At 39.4% G+C, this 17,559-nt stretch overlaps 1 protein-coding gene across 1 annotated transcript in view; it reads right to left on the minus strand.

Annotated features, from left to right (window-relative positions):
- htra4 (HtrA serine peptidase 4) overlaps positions 1–17,232 on the minus strand; it is a 48,222-nt gene extending 30,990 nt beyond the window's left edge. The window contains exon 1 of the mRNA XM_007239424.4: positions 16,596–17,232. Within this exon, the coding sequence (XP_007239486.3) occupies positions 16,596–17,088 (493 nt within the window). The 5' untranslated portion in view covers positions 17,089–17,232. The remainder of the gene's footprint in view (positions 1–16,595) is intronic.
- Between the last annotated feature and the right edge of the window lie 327 nt (positions 17,233–17,559).

Below are 17,559 nucleotides of genomic sequence, written 5' to 3' on the forward strand. Positions count from 1 at the left end.
GCTGGGACAGAGAGCATACCAGTAGGTAACACAATATTAACAGGCAAAGAAAAACATTTAGAGCGAAGGATTGTGTTGTGCTTACGTACCACGTTAGCGCGTGGAGAGCACTCCACGCGCTGTCCCAGGGCTGGAGCTTTCACAGGTCGGGTCAGGAGACCACACTCAGCCTTGAAATGCCCGGCCTCTCCACAATAAAGGCATAGGCGAAGCTGGATATCCATGGGTTCTGGGGCAGGCAGCGCAGCTTTCTCTGGAGTGGGAGCGCGGGGCAGAGACACAGAAGTGTGTTGAGTGCGAGGACTGATCTTGGGTCGGCGCGAGAGAAGTTGATCCAATCGGATCGACAGTGAAATGAGCTGATCCAGGGTCAGGGAATCATCTCTGCAGGCTAATTCCCTCTGTATATCTGGATTAAGTCCGCATCTAAACACGTTGATCAACGCAGCGTTATTCCACCCACTACCAGCCGCGAGAGTGCGAAACTCCAGAGCGTAGGAAGCCACCGGCTTCTGACCTTGCTTAAGAGCCAGCAAAAGTTCTCCATTAGACTGTCCATAACGCGAATGATCAAAAACTGAGCGGAAAGTAGCCAAAAAGTCAGTGTAACTAGCCCCAGAAAGGTCTTCCCAAATAGCTGTAGCCCACTCGAGTGCCTTACCAGAAAGCCGTGAGATAATAAAACCGATCTTAGCTTTATCGGTTGTAGGCGGTGAATTACTGAAAAACACGGAGCATTGTAAAAGAAAACCGCTGCATTTTTCCGGATCCCCATCAAACAACTCCGGTTTAGAGACAGAAAATCCAGGCACAGAAGAGTTAGCGTTGGGCATACTGGGGGCAGCTAACGGGCTAGGGCTAGGCTCAGTTACGCCTCTGAGGTGAGCTAGCAGCTCAGCTAGTTGTTGCTGCTGCGTGGTTTGCTGGCGGGCTAGCTCAGAAACAGACAGAGACAGAGCAATGCAGACAAAACCATACCATAAACGAGAGACAGTCCAGAGTTCATACACAAGCAATCCAGTATCAGAGATAATCCAAGAGGCGGTGGTGAAAGTACAGTCCAGGTCATACACAAACAATCCAACATCAAAGGCAGAGGCAAGAATCGGCGTCGAGAAACAAAAAGCAAGGTCATACACAAAGTAAACGGAGACAAGAGATAAGTAACGCTTTGTATGAGGATAACCTACAATACGCGGCGATGAAGTCTGTTTGGCGTGCACCTTTATAGTGCCAGTAATCAGTATTCGGGACTTCCTGGTGGAAGCAGGTGAGGTGTCACGTGATCAGGTGAGTGCGTGATGTCAGCGGGTGGTGCATTCTGGGTAGTGTAGTTGTTAACCTGAGAACCTCCGTTAGAGCTGGGTGTGGAAGGGACAGAGGAGCTAACAGCACCAGACGTGACAATAAAACAACTTTGTTCATTTTACTGAAACACAAACCTATAAATAGCAAAATCAGAGAAACTGATACAGAAACTGAAGTGATCTCATACTTTTTAACAGAGCTGTATAGCTAAGCTGGTCAACCAATTCTTCTCAGACTTTCACTTTATGCAGCACATTTCCATTGTATGATTCAATAAGGATGCTTGATATGAAAGCCTCTTTCAGATCAGCAGTACAAACTGGCCTGTATTCTGGGTTTATTGACAACTGCAGCTTTAATTGTAACAGCTTGGTCAGTGCTTTCCAAAGCCCAGAACGATTTATTTTCTAAGCTGTTTTTCTAAGAGTATTATATATCTACTGTGACCTCCCTCTTGGTCAGCTGCTTTCTTATTTCAACATCTAATTTTTTAGAAAGGATTCAACAGTGCTGCTCGTGCTTTATGTCCAAATCCACAGCTATGCCGGATATTCTGACACTGAATCTGTTCTTTTCAAGAGCAAAAAACAATCTGAGACCAATATCAAGGCAACAAATGTGAAACAAATGGCACGGCTTACTATTGGATATTACACTGCCCACACTTTCACTATAGTTCCGTTTCTGATAATTGAGTTATTGACCAATGCCTTCATTATTTTAGAGTTTCTGCTTATTTAATTGAGTTTGATTATGACAGTATTAATACTTATTTATTTAATTGAGTTAGATACAATACGTATGCTTTCTTTATAGTATAGTTTCAGCTCTTTTAATTGTGTTAGATTGTAATACAGTACCCATACATTCATTATTTTACATTTTTTACTTTTTAATTTAATTAGATTGTGACACAGTACTCAAACTTTCTTTATAGTATAGTTTCAGCTCTTTTAATTGAGTTAGATTATGATACAGTACCTATACTTCCCTTATTTTACAGTTTTTAATTTTTTAATTGAATTAGATTGTGATACAGTACTCAAACTTTCTTTATAGTAGAGTTTCTGCTCTTTTAATTGAGTTTAACTGGTATACAGTACTCATACATGTTTTTAATTTAGAGTTTCTACTCTTTTAATTGAGTTAGATTATGATACAGTACCTATACTTCCCTTTTTTCCAGTTTCTACTCTTTTAATTGAGTTAGATTGTGATACAGTCTTCAAACTTTCTTTCGTTTCTGCTGTTTTAATTGAGTTATATTGTGATACAGTCCACAGGAAATTTGGCAGTGTTAAATCAACACTGTTAGTGTTAAATCAACACTTATTAGTGTTAAACTTTACACTCTCAGTGTTAATTTAACACTAACAGTGTTGATTTAACACTGCCAAATTTCCTGTGTACTCATGCATTCTTTAATTTAAAGTTTGGACTCTTTTAATTGAGTTAGATTATGATACAGTACCAATACTTCCCTTATTTTACAGTTTTTACTTTTTTAATTGAATTAGATTGTGATACAGTACTCAAACTTTCTTTATAGTAGAGTCTCTGCTCTTTTAATTGAGTTTAACTGGTATACAGTTTTCATACATGTTTTTAATTTAGAGTTTCTACTCTTTTAATTGAGTTAGATTATGATACAGTACCTATACTTCCCCTTTTTTTTACAGTTTCTACATTTTTAATTGCGTTAAATTGTGAGACAGTACTCAAACGTTCTTTATAGTAGAGTTTCTGCTGTTTAATTGAGTTAGATTGTGATACAGTACTCATACATTGTTTAATTTAGAGTTTCTGCTCTTTTAATTGAGTTAGATTATAATACAGTACTCAAACTTTCTTTATAGTAGATTGTCTGATCTTTTAATTAAGTTAGATTGTAATGCAGTACCCATACATTCATTATTTTACATTTTATAATCTTTTAATTGAGCCAGATTGTGATACAGTACTCATACTTCCCTTATTTTTAGAGTTTCTGCTCTTTTAATTGAGTTAGATTGTGATACAGTACCCATACTTCCCTTATTTTAGAGTTTCTGCTCTTTTAATTGAGTTAGATTGTGATACAGTGCCCATACATTCATTATTTTAGAGTTTTTGCTTTTTTATTTGAATTAGATTATGATACAGTACCAATACCTTCATTATTATAGAGTTTCTGCTCTTTTATTTGAGTGCTACTCATGCTTCATGTGTAAATCCACATCTATGCCTGATATTCTGACACTGAATCTGTTCTTTTCAGTCTGTCCAAAAGCAAAAAACAATCTAAGACCAATATCAAGGCAACAAATGTGAAACAAAAGGCACGGCTTGCCATCGGATGCCGGACTGAAGGCTGTTGTAAAAGCTGCACGTGAGCCGGAGCCAAGAAATTCTTCTCCAGCGCCCCTCAGCCGCTGAAGCAGAGCGGAGAATAAATCCGTATACACAGGTTCAGAAGCAAAAAAGCAACATGTGCTCACAAGCCACGTGTCTGAGCGTAACGGCGGCCCCTGGGCACCCGGGCCCCGGCTCGCCTGCTGTATGCGAGATAGCCTGTCAGAGGTGTTTTCGCTGCCTTAAATTGATGTGGGCCGATTATATTGCAGCAGCTGACGGCGGCCTCGTCTCCGCGGGCGGCGGCCGCCGGTCTCCCCGGGGCCGACTGTAGCAGGTAAACTGTATAGAGAGCGTCTGATGGAGCCTCATAAGAGGAAGAAATGAGAAATTGGAGCATAGCTATTCGAATTCTGCTTCCAAGAGGCTCTGAAAACAGCCCGCTGAGCCTCCACAACAACGTACACCACAGGCCAGAGGCTTGAAAACACTGTTTTTTTTAATACTTCATAAAACGTGTTATATTTTGTACAGAAATATAACCAGGGTAAGAAATTCAATAAAATCTTAAACTAATCCAGTGTACTGCTGATTAGCTGTGGCAGCTGATGCCTCTGCATCACACTTTATATTCCTTTCTTTTGAGTTTAGTATATTTGAGTGTGTATATAGTACTATAGTACTATAGTGTTTTTGATTTTCTTACTTCAGTTAGAGTGGATATAGTGCTCATACATTCATTACAGTACATGATCTTTGCTTTTTCAAAGTTAGATTGTGATACAGGACTCTCTATTTCACTACAAGTACAGTTTCTGCTGTTTTAAAGGAGTTAGAATGTAATACAGTACCCATACTCTCACTATACTACAGTTACAGCTCATTCACTATAGTTAGAATGTAATACATCCCATACTTTAACTATAGTACAGTTTCTGTTGTTTTAATTGAGTTAGGTTAAGAGAGTGCTAATACTTTCCCTATATACCACAGCTTTCACTAATTTTAATTAAGATAGCATGCAATGTAGTACCAAACAATGTTTACTATAGTACAGTTATGGCTCTTTTAATTGAGTTAGACTGTAATACATTACTGATACTTTCAATATAGTACAGTTTTTTTCTCTTTCAAAAAAGTTTGATTGTAAGAGAGTTCATTTTCATGTTCATTTTCGAACAGTTTTTTTTTCTCTTTTAATTGAGTTAGGTTGTGATACAGTATGTATTATTTTACCACAGTACAGTTTTACCTTTTTTTATGAGTTACATTTGAGACAGATTATGATACAGTACTCATACATTCTTTAATTTAAAATTTCTACTCTTTTAATTGAGTTAGATTGTGATACAGTACTTAAAAGTTATTTATAGTAGAGTTTCTGCTGTTTTAATTGAGTTAGATTATCATACAGTACTCAGACTTTCTTTATAGTAGAGTTTCAGCATTTTTCATTGAGTTAGATTTTAGTACAGTACCCATACATTAATTATTTTACAATTTATACTCTTTTAATTGAGCTAGATTGTGATACAGTACTCAAAAGTTATTTATAGTAGAGTTTCTGCTGTTTTAATTGAGTTAAATTGTGATACAGTACTCTTACAGTACTTTTTTAATTAAATTTAATTAAAACAGAAGATGGTGGTATATAGGGAAAGTATTAGCACTCTCTCAATCTAACTCAATTTAAACAACAGAAACTATACTATAGTTAAAATATGGGATGTATTACATTCTAACTATATTACACTTTCTGATTTTTTAATTGAGTTAGATTATGCTTTACCATAATAAGTTCGATTGTTAGACAGCACCACAACATTCACTGTTGTACAGTTTCTTTGTTTTTTTGCTTTATTTAGTTGTATTGTGATACAGTACCCCTATGCACACTGTAGTACAGTTTCTGCTCTTTTAATTAAGTTAAAATGTGATACATACCCATACTATAACTTTAGTTACAATTTTGCTTTTTTATTTGAGTTAAATTTGAACACAGTACTGATACCTTTAGTTCAGATAACTTCAGTTAAAGTCGGTATGAATGACCATTTATTACGAATTTATTACGTCTCACTGAGCTTTATGAACTGTGATTATAATAATGGATTATTTAGTTTGTTAGTCAGTGTAATTATAATGTAAATGTTGTGTGAGCTGCTTGTTGTCTGTAGTGCTGGTCTGTAGTAGTTCTGTATGTAAGGGATTGAAGCAGAGGTCTGCACTCCCGCGGGACTCGCGGGACCTGTCAGAATATGTTGCGGCGCGGGACAGAACTGAATAGTTATTGGCGGGAGCGGGAGTTTAATTAATCCAGGTGATGCGAGAGCAGACCCACATTAACATGTAGTCCCCCTCCCCCAAATTAATAAATCAGGGGTGTCCAAACTTTGTTTGTTGGGGGCCAGAAGGAGAATAGACTATATAGACTATATATAGACTATATATATATAGAGAGAGAATATATTTTAAGTCACGGGCCACAGACTCTGTAATAAAACAAATAATGAAATATACCACTTTAAATAATACATTTTCCTAAATATTTCATTTAAACACCATTTTACGTGACTTACAATCTTTATCTTTGACAGTGTTGTTTAAACTAAGATTTTTCAAATTGATGTTTAATTTCATGATGTCTCTTAATATTAAACTCCTTAATTACGGCAACTTTTATGCTCAGTTTTTCTGCGCTAGAAATGCGCACCCTCTCCGCTTTTAGACTCTTTGGCCCGATTATCTGCGCTAGAAATGCGCACTCTCTCCGCTTTTAGACTCTTTGGCCCGTTTCTGACACCTAGCGTTCAAACTTTGAATCTCACATTATAAAAACCTGCTTAACAGCAGGCCACCTTTCATTCTATTTCTAAAATAACTCGCGGGCCGCTCCAAAAAAGGAAACGGGCCGCAAATGGCCCACGGGCCGTAGTTTGGACACCCCTGTAATAAATAATTAAGAAAATTGTAATAATCACGCAATGATTTCCATGCAAGCAACAAAAAAAACCTCAAGAATATTCTCAAAGTGGAGGATGGACCGACACACACACACACACAAACACACACACACACACCGATGGGAGATTATCAGCATCTCCAATTCACCTGACGGCATGTGTTTGGACTGTGGTAAGAAACGTGACAGCACTGTTCAGCGCTGAATTGCTGTTTTAATAAATACATAAATAAATTTGAAGTACTAAATGAAATTAATTTAATTCATATTAGGGCCTGCGGGACGGGAGCAGCAGAAATGCGGGATTAAAAGAAGTGATTTTTGACGGGAGCGGGTGGTAACGGGACAAAAAACACGTGGGAGCGGGTTTAAAAAAGCAGTCCTGCGCAGACCTCTAGATTGAAGAGCATTGCCTTGTTTTTTAGCTGCACACAACATGACAGAGCTCATACCAGCAAGTTCTTCCATAAATGCAAATTTGCTGGTCTCGGGCTTGTTACCAGGGATGGGTTCTGGCAGAAATCCAGCTAGTCTCATCTGTCACTGTCTATCCTCGCCACACTCCTTCTCTCCTCAGCTCTCTCCTCTTTACTATTTTACTATTCCAGCAATCTGTCCCGCTGTGCGTCCCTCCGGACAGCAGCCGCTGATTTGTGGCCAAGAACACCGGTGCATGAAAAATCTGACTGTTTAACCTTTTGCAGATCATTTCTGGAAGTTTTTAGATAGACTATCACTTTGCCTAAAGCATTGTTTTTTTTATTTTATTTGATTATTCTATTCCTACTGTTGAATGGACACATTAGCAAACAAATGCCTATTCCAACCAACCAACATTACAATGGGAGTGAGGAGGGGGGAGAGCGCCATCTACCCACCCAGAGAGAGCAAGGCCAATGGTGCTCTCTCTCGGACTCCAGCTGCTGATGGCTCGGTTAATAGTTTACAATCCTCACTTAGTTTAGTTTTAGTATAACCTACTTTTAATATAGTACATTTTCTGTTCTTTTATTTGAGTTGGACTGTGATACATTACTGATATGTTCACTATTGTTAAGTTTCTTTTTTTTTTAATTGAGTTGGACTGCTGTAATACATTACTGACATGTTCACTATGGTACCGTTTCTGTTATTTTTAATTGAGTTGGACTGCTATGATACATTACTGATACTGTTCACTATTTTACAGTTTTTTCTCTTTTAATTGAGTTGTACTGTGACACATTACTGATATGTTCACTATTGTAGAGTTTTTGCTATTTTAATTGAGCCGGACTGCTGGGATATATTACTGATATTGTTCACTATTTTACAGTTTTTGCTATTTTAATTGTGTTGGACTGCTGGGATATATTACTGATATTGTTCACTATTTTACAGTTTTTGCTATTTTAATTGTGTTGTACTGTGACACATTACTGATATGTTAACTATTCTATAGTTTCTGTTTTTTTTAATTGAGTTGGACTGTAATACATTACTGATATGTGCACTATTGTACCGTTTTTGCTCTTTTAATTGAGTTGGATTGTGATACGTTACTGATATGTTTACTATTGTACAGTTTCTGTTTTTTTTTTTTTATTGAGTTGGACTGCCGTGATACATTACTGATATGTTCACTATTGTAGAGTTTTTGCTCTTTTAATTGAGTTAGAATGATACAGTACCCATATTTTACCTAAAGTAGTTTCTGCTCTTTAAATTGAGTTAGATTAATAGAGATAGCTTGCAATATAGTGCCCATAAATGTTTGGCATCGTACAGTTTCGTTTCCTTTTATTGAGTTAGACTGTGATATATTACTGATACTTTCAATACAGTACAACACAATACGGTTATGTACTTTTGAAGACAGCAGTAATATGTTCACTACAGCACAGTTTCTCATCTTTTACTTAAGTTGGACTGTGATACAGTACTGATATGTACTGTTTCTGCTCTTTTAATTGAGTTAGATATGATACCCCTGCCAAAACAATCTGATCTGTCATCATAATTCGTCAGCATTTAATATTATGTGTTTAACTTTGCATATTAAGCACTAAATACCATTAGTTTTAGAATAAATTACGGTATTTAGGTCCAGATGTTTTAACAAATCTCTGTGCGAAACACTGAGATCCAACCTGTTGGGAGTTGTTGGAGGTGGTAGATGTTGGAACATGTCACACAGATCTACAGCATGTCACTGGTAGCACACCCTAGGGCACTGCTTTTGAAACCAGGTAATTCTTTGGAAATTGGCCAAAGTCTTCGAGTAACACACTTCATATGTTCCCTATAGGACTCTGAGGCATGCTGCTGTCAGAGCGCAATGTCAACTATCATATCATTTTGTCAATAAATCTATGAATAAAACTTCTTGCTGACTGATGGATGTTGCACAAGAGAGAACGTGCAGAGAATAAAATGCAGCACAGTTTAGATTACAATATTATACATACAGGAATTGTACAGCAGTTATGACCAGTGGTGGACGAAGTATACAAAGTAGAGTGACATAAGGTCAAATATTACTAAAGTATTACTTTTGGTTTATGTGTGCATAAAAACACAACAACTCTACAGGAGCAGCATTAGCCGCTAACTGCACTAAGCGCTAGCTCTTTTGCCGTTCAGAGGTAAGTATTATCGGCCTGTAGCCTGCTGATAACCCCGACTAGCACTACAGGAGCAGCATTAGCATTAGCCGCTAACTGCACTAAGCGCTAGCTCTTTTGCCGTTCAGAGGTGAGTGTTATCGGCCTGTAGCCTGCTGCTAACCCCGACTAGCACTACAGGAGCAGCATTAGCATTAGCCGCTAACTGCACTAAGCGCTAGCTCTTTTGCCGTTCAGAGGTAAGTATTATCGGCCTGTAGCCTGCTGATAACCCCGACTAGCACTACAGGAGCAGCATTAGCATTAGCCGCTAACTGCACTAAGCGCTAGCTCTTTTGCCGTTCAGAGGTGAGTGTTATCGGACTGTAGTCTGTGTGTTTTCGTGATAAAACAAGCTACGCGGGACGAACTGCTAGCTAATACTCTCAGGGTTCCTCAGTGTAGCACTGTTGGTTAGCATATGCCATATGTGTAACCAATAGGCTTCTGAGAAGAAGTCCTACCGAGGACCCGTGATGCTACAGTAGTGTCAGAAGTGGGATCTATATGTTGTGTTTTTATGCACACATAAACCAAAAGTAATGACTTTTTAGAAATGACATTTTTAGATACTTCATATTATATGGAGTTAAAAGTAGGACTGCAACGACTATTCAATATTATAGTCAATGTTGATTATTTAAATTTAATTGTTGACTAATCATTAATGTGTAACAGTACCACATTACACACAGGTTACACTCAATTTAGCATGTGTCTTAAAAAATGCCCAAACACAACAGATTAAATATTTACTCACAAAATAATCAGTACTTTCCACATTTAATAAACATGTAGACATTTAAATGCTTTTTCCGGATGGGATTTGTTTCTCAGGGGGTTCTGGGGTAATTTTCTCTTTTATGGGGGTCCTCTGTGATTTTATTCCCATCCGGAACGACCATGTACGTGTTTTTCTCAGACTACCTCTAAGAAAATTACAGGCTGAATTAGCTACTGTTTTTCTCTGAACTCCGAGTTTCATCTCCTCACGTTTAATAAAATAGCTATTTCTCCACTGCTACACACCATAATCACACTTTGGGCATGCGTTTCCACGGAGATCCATGTATAAACACAACAGCGAGTGGAAATGGAGGAGCTACTGAACACTGAAAAAGCAAAAAAAAAAAACTTACTGGTCCTGCTGTTTTTTCAATTGCAGTCCGGATGCAAGAGTTTCATCACTGAGTAGAAGTGTGAAATATTTTTCACAGACGTCCCCCTGAGAAACTAATCACATCTGGGAGCAAAAAAAACAAGTGGGGGGAGCAAAAATCCCAGGTGAAAAAAATTATCCAGCATGTTTTAACATTGTGCGTGCGTAAATGAACTCCTCGTGAGCACAAATGTGAAACTAGCGAGCAACAAAAGGTGAATCGTGTGCGCGCTGAAGAAAATGTTGCTCTCGAGCTTCATTTTTCTCCTTCAGGTGCTTTTTTCCCTCGCTTGCTGTGTGAATTACCTGCTGCAGCAGTTTGTGCTCGACTGAGTTTTTTGCGCTTGAGTTTTGAAAGGGGCGGTTTTGACAGTTCGGGGGCGGAGTCAGGGACGCCTCCCTCTATGAACGCTATTGGCTGATATTTCCAGGGTTCGTGACGGACGGACTGCCTACCTCCACGAGTCGGAGGAGGGCGGGGAAAGAGAGACAGCAGGAGAGTTAGCTAGCTGGCTTTGCTAACATCCAAACAACTCGCCCTCTGGCGCAACTTATGGAGATATAAGCCAATAGCGTTCGCTGAGGGAGACGACCCTGACTCCGCCCCCAAACTGTCAAAACCACCTCTTTTAAAACTCAAGCGCAGAACACTCAGTCGTGCACAAACTGCTGCAGCAGGTAATTCACAACGCACGAGGAAAACAAGCACCCGAGAGGAGAAAAATGAAACTCGAGAGCAACATCTTCTTCTCGAGAGAAACAGCTTTGCTCGCTAGTTTCACATTTGTGCTCTCGAGGAGTTCATTTACGCATGGTTAATTTTTTTCACCTGGTATTTTTGCGCCCTTGACTTTTGACATTGATGTGATGCCATATAAATTCACCTACAATGAAAACATCTCACAGTACAGTACATTTCAATACATTAATGAATTTATATTTCCTGTCGTAATTGTACACCACTGATTCTAACCGTGTTTTATTGTCGTTTTTGTTATAGATCTTGTGTTAAAACCTGTTCTGACTGTGGATGAATTGATAGAACCACAAAAAAATGGATGAATTCACTATTCATGTTCGAAACAATTCTGTATAATGCAGTTAAGCTTTTGAGTTCACATTAAAATCTTATTCAGCTTCAGAAGCAGCGTATTGTCAGAGCACTCGAGTTCGAAGGCCGTCATCCTCAAAGTTACAGCGAGAAATGAAGCATGTATCTGAAACTGCCCCGCTCAAGGTCGGCCGCGCCGCCGGAGCATATTGGCAGCGTTATGTTCTAAAAGCAAGAGCTATTAAAGCTCTCTTGACATTGAAAAAGCTCTGGCAAGCAGAGGCATTTTTATGCTTTTGTGGAGCTTTATAGGCACACCAATAAATCCATTACCACATAAATGCCTCCTCTTACTATTTTATGAGGGGCCTTGTTTGAATTTTGCATGAAGTTGTAAAGTCTGACTCCAATCACTGTATTGACGTCTCAACCCTTGAATAAGTTTTAGACTCTACAGAGAGAGTGTGTGTGTGTGTGTGTGTGTGAATTTGATGTGGTTATGGTTGTAGATGCTGAAAACTGATCAATATTCAGTCAGGTGCAACCAGGGGTGATTACATCACAACGACTGCGATCCATCTTTTGGACTTTTTATCGTTAAATACCTGAAATTTAAACATATTTACTAGGGCTGCATTATAATAGAGAAACCTGAATGTGTTCTCTGAGATATACAGTATATACTGTGATATTAAAAATACTTTACAATAAGTGTCACAATTAACAGTAATTACGATAGTTATCATCAAAATAGTAAATCATTCAAAATAGAAAAAACAGGTCGTTTTTCAGTTTTTCTGTTGCAGGATTAGGAATAGAAAAGTCAGGTCAGTTTCTTTTTCTGAGAAGCTTTGGACACTTACAGGTAGCTGCGCCGTTAATATAGCAATATGCCAAAGTCAGAGCGCACCTGCTTCTTCTTAAAGGGAATGGCAAGTGACACGCAGATTGGTTTATTTCAGTTTATGCCCAAAATGAAATGCCTTTTGCACATTTCGAGCTTAACTTAAGGTATACTTTTCCCGTCTTTACGACAGCAAAGACACACTGACGGCTTGCCTACAGATCACTAAAATAGGGCCTTTTTTTAGGGTTGCACGATATGGAAAAATGTTACATTGCAAATGTTCTTTTTTTCAACTTTATATTTTTCGCGATATTAAACAGTGCAGCGCCCATGACCTCACCAGCCCCGCCCACACCCGGGTGCTGTCTCGCATCTGGACCAATCAAGAGCTGAGTCAGTGCCGAGCTCTCAAAACCAGAGGAAAACAGCAAAACAACAGTAATCAGTCCTTTAATCAGGCATTTAAATGGATTTTTAAAAGGTAAATAAGAGAGTTTTTCTGGGATTAAAAGGGTGAATTCAGCTGTTACTGGAAATATCTGCACCGTAAAACTGTGCTGCACTGAGGTGCACAGCTTTCCACATGTGCTCACGTTTACAAGCACGTGCCCAACCATGTGAATGAAGGCCCGTGCTCCACCTCCCCCTCGTGCTTCTCAGGCAGCAGCAGCGTGTCACTCACACAGACACAGAGACAGCGCTGTGTATCTACTTCTTGTGTCAAGAATTAAAACATTGCAACATGACGTGTGTGACTGAATTGCCTTAAGTGACATCACACGTCCTGCGTTGTGACTATTGCACATGCGCACATCACGATGACTATGCTTAAACGATATATCGTGCAGCCCTAGCCCTTAGTGACTCTTATTAATGTTTTAAAATGTTTTTTGTAAAAACAGCATAATGATCAGGTTTAGTTTTTGACTAATGCCAAAACTTCATGCACAGTGTTTTAATTCACATGCAGGTTTTAATGTGCCGGCCAGTCCTCTCTAAAGCAGTTAAGCAGCAGAGACATTAGAGCAGATAGATCACCTCTCCTCCTCCCACAGCATCATTCAGCATTAGTTCCATAGAGTTAATCCTCACGCTCTGACAGCTCAGAGCTGCACAGCGTATTCCCTGTGATTTACTGGGAGGCCGTGGTCCAAAACATGCCCGATATTCCTCTGGGCTTATTGAGGCATTATTATTAGATAGGCCTATCTTTTCTGCCAGTGTTCTGTGATGCAGCAACAAATCTCCACAGGAGGCGTATTATTATGGAAATGGGTCGTCGTGCAAAAAAGATGACTTTTGATTTCAGTACAGAGCCAAACTCGGAGCCTCATGAATGAACCCTTACAGTGCTGAATTAACAACTAGCTTATTAGCTTAACCCCTATAGTGCTGAATTAACACCTAGCATATTAGCTTAACCCCTATAGTGTTGAATTAACACCTATAATACATATTAAACAATATTATATTACCCTCAGAGTGCTAAATTAACCCCTAGTATATTAGTTTAACTCCTACGGTGCTGAATTAATACCTAGCATATTAGCTTAACACCTACCATGCTGAATTAACATCTGGTATTAGTATTAGTTAAACACTTACAGTGCTGAATTAACACATATAATAGTGTTTAACCCTTGCAGTGCTGAATTGACACCTAGCATATTAGTGTAACACCTACAGTGCTGAATTAATACCTAGCATATTAGCTTAACCACTAGAGTGCTGAATGAACACCTAGCATGTTTGTCTAACCCCTATAGTGCAGAATTAACATCTAGCATATACATTTAACTCATATTGTGCTGAATTAACACCTAGCATATTATCTTAACACTTGCAGTGCTGACATAATGCTAATATATAGTATTTAGCTTAACACCTACAGTGCTGAATTAACACCTAGCATATTAGCTTAACCCCTACAGTGCTGAATTGACACCTAGCATATTAGCTTAAGACCTACAGTGCTGAATTAATACCTAGCATATTAGTTTAAACCCTACAGTGCTGAATTAACACCTAGCATATTCGTATAACCCCTACAGTGCTGAATGAATATCTAGTACAGTATATTAGCCTAACTCCTAAAGTGCTGAATTAACACCTAGCATAGTCATTTAACCCCTAGAGTGCTGAATGAATACCTAGTATATTAGCCTAACTCCTATAATGCTGAATTAACACCTAGCATAATCATTTAACACCTACAGTGCTAAATGAATACCTAGCATATTAGCCTAACTCCTATAGTGCTGAATTAAAACCTAGCATATTCGTTCACCCCCTGCAGTGCTGAATTAACACCTAGTTTAATATCTTAACCCCTATAGTGCTGAACTAACACCTAGCATATTTATTTAAACCCTGCAGTGCTGAATTAACACCTATCATATTAGCTTAACCGCTATAGTGCTGAATAACACCTAGCATATTAGTTTAACACCTACAGTGCTGAATTAACACCTAGCATATTCATTTAACCCCTAGAGTGCTGAATTAACACCTAGCATATTAGTTTAACACCTACAGTGCTGCATTAACACCTAGCATATTCATTTAACCCCTACAGTGCTGAATTAACACCTAGCATATTCATTTAACCCCTAGAGTGCTGAATTAACACCTAGCATATTAGTTTAACACCTACAGTGCTGAATTAACACCTAGCATATTCATTTAACCCCTACAGTGCTGAATTAACACCTAGCATATTAGCTTAACCCCTATAGTGCTGAATGAACACCTAGCATGTTTGAATAACCCCTGCAGTGCTGAATGAACACCTAATATATTAGCTTAACCCCATCTATTAAACATATATTATATTAGTTTAACTGTTATAGTGCTGAAATAACACCTCTCATATTAGTTTAACTCCTAAAATGCTGAATTAACAACTAGCATATTAGGTTAATACATACAGTGCTGAATGAATACCTAGCATATTAGTTTAACCCCTACAGAGTTGAATTAACACCTAGCATATAATCCTAACATCTACAGTACTGAATTAATAACTAGCATATTATCTTTAACACCTACAGTGCTGAATTAACACCTGGCATATTAGCTTTAACACCTACAGTGCTGAATTATACTGGGTTCTATTTACCACACATCACACCCAAATTGATGGGATAAACAATGGTTATACTGGTGGTTATTGCATTGTTTATACTAGTGACCATTGCATTGGTTATACTAGTGATAAATGCATCGGTTATACTAGTGATCATTGCAGTAGTTTTACTGGTGATCATTGCATTGATTATACTGATTGTCATTGCATTGGTTATACTAGTGATCATTGCATTGTTTATACTGGTGATTATTGCATTAGTTTTACTGGTGATTATTGCATTGGTTATACTGGTGGTCATTGCATTGGTTATACAGGTGATTATTGCATTGGTTATACTGGTGGTCATTGCATTGGTTATACTGGATATCATTGCATTGGTTAGACTGATGATCATTGCTATGGTTATACTGGTGGTCAATGCATTGGTTATTCTGGTGGTCATTGCATTGGTTATACTAGTGATCAGTGCATAGGTTATGCTTGTGATCATTGCATTGGTTGTTATAGTGATCATTGCATTGGTTATACTGGTGATCATTGCATTGGTTATTATAGTGATCATTGCATTGGTTATACTGGTGATTATTGCATTGGTTATACTAGTGATCATTGCATTGGTTATTATAGTGATCATTGTATTGGTTATACTGGTGATCATTGCATTGGTTTTACTAGTGATCATTGCATTAGTTTTACTGGTGATAATTACATTGGTTATACTGGTAGTCATTGCGTTGGTTATACTGGTGGTCACTGAATTGGTTATACTGGTGGTCACTGAATTGGTTATACTGGTTATCATCGCAATGGTTAGACTGATGATCATTGCTATGGTTATACTGGTGGTCAATGCATTGGTTATTCTGGTGGTCATTGCATTGGTTACTAGTGATCATTGCGTTGGTTATACTGGTTGTCATTGCATTGGTTATACTAGTGACCATTGCATAGGTTATACTTGTGATCATTGCATTGGTTGTTATAGTGACCATTGCATTGGTTATACTAGTGATCATTGCATTGGTTATTATAATGATAATTGCATTGGTTATACTGGTGATCATTGTATTAGTTTTACTGGTGATAATTACATTGGTTATACTGGTAGTCATTGCATTGGTTATACTGGTGGTCATTGCATTGGTTACTGGTGACCATTGCATTAGTTATACTGGTCTAGATTGGTCAGGTTGGCCGGATAACTTACCGACCCCGCACGCGCCCTTCTGGATGAGTATGACGGGGGGTGCGCGGCTCAGCTCGGCCCTCCGGTTCTCGGCCTTTAGGCGGCACGCGCTCGGGTACGTCCTGCCGTCGCTGCCGCACACCTCCCCCTGCTCGGCGCACGCGCACTCGTGGCGCCCCGCCGGGCCGCGCGCGCACCTCAGGCCCTCGCCGCAAAGCGCGCGCTCGCGCTCGCCCTCGCACGCGTCGCCCTCGCCCGCGGCGCACACCGGGCAGCACGTGCACGGGTCGCTCGTCATGCCGAAGTAGCAGGAGTCCGGAGCGCGCGGGCACGGGGAGGACGGCTCGCACGCGCCCGTGCATGCGCCCGCGCTTGCAGCCGCAGCCGCTCGGGCGCGTGCCCGGTCGCGTGCGAGCCGTCTCCGTGGCCGCGCCTCGCCGAGGTGGCGCGCGGGCAGGGAGGAGGCCACGAGGACGCACGTTAGCAGGGTCCAGTTCATCCACATAATCCGCATGGAGGTTCTGGTCCGGGGTTCTTAGACTGGGAGTGGACTGGGGCGCATGGCAGCAGGATTGGGACGTTGGGAGGAGGCACCTTCTGAGACTGAGATGTGTGTGTGTGTGTGTGTGTGGAGTGTGAGTGTGTGTAGTGTGTGGGATGAAGGTTTAAGGAGGAGCTTCAGAGATCTTCAGATCTTCCAGGTCCCTCAGTATGTGAAGCAAAAGAACAGGGTTTCAATGGAGCAACTGTTCAGAGAAGACTTACTCCAACTTCCCAACTCATCCCATCCTAAAGTACTGGATGGAGATCCATCATTCTGGGGGAGTGTTCATACATACTGTATTTCTTATACATAAATCTTAACGATTGTAGAGTTTCAATCATACATATCTGGAAAAAAATAAGAGAACACTTAAAAATGATGAGTTTCTTTGATTTTACCAAATTGAAAACTTCTGGAATATAATCAAGAGGAAGATGGATG

This window comes from Astyanax mexicanus, chromosome 22, assembly GCF_023375975.1.
Source record: "Astyanax mexicanus isolate ESR-SI-001 chromosome 22, AstMex3_surface, whole genome shotgun sequence".
NCBI classification, from domain to species: Eukaryota; Metazoa; Chordata; class Actinopteri; order Characiformes; family Acestrorhamphidae; genus Astyanax; species Astyanax mexicanus.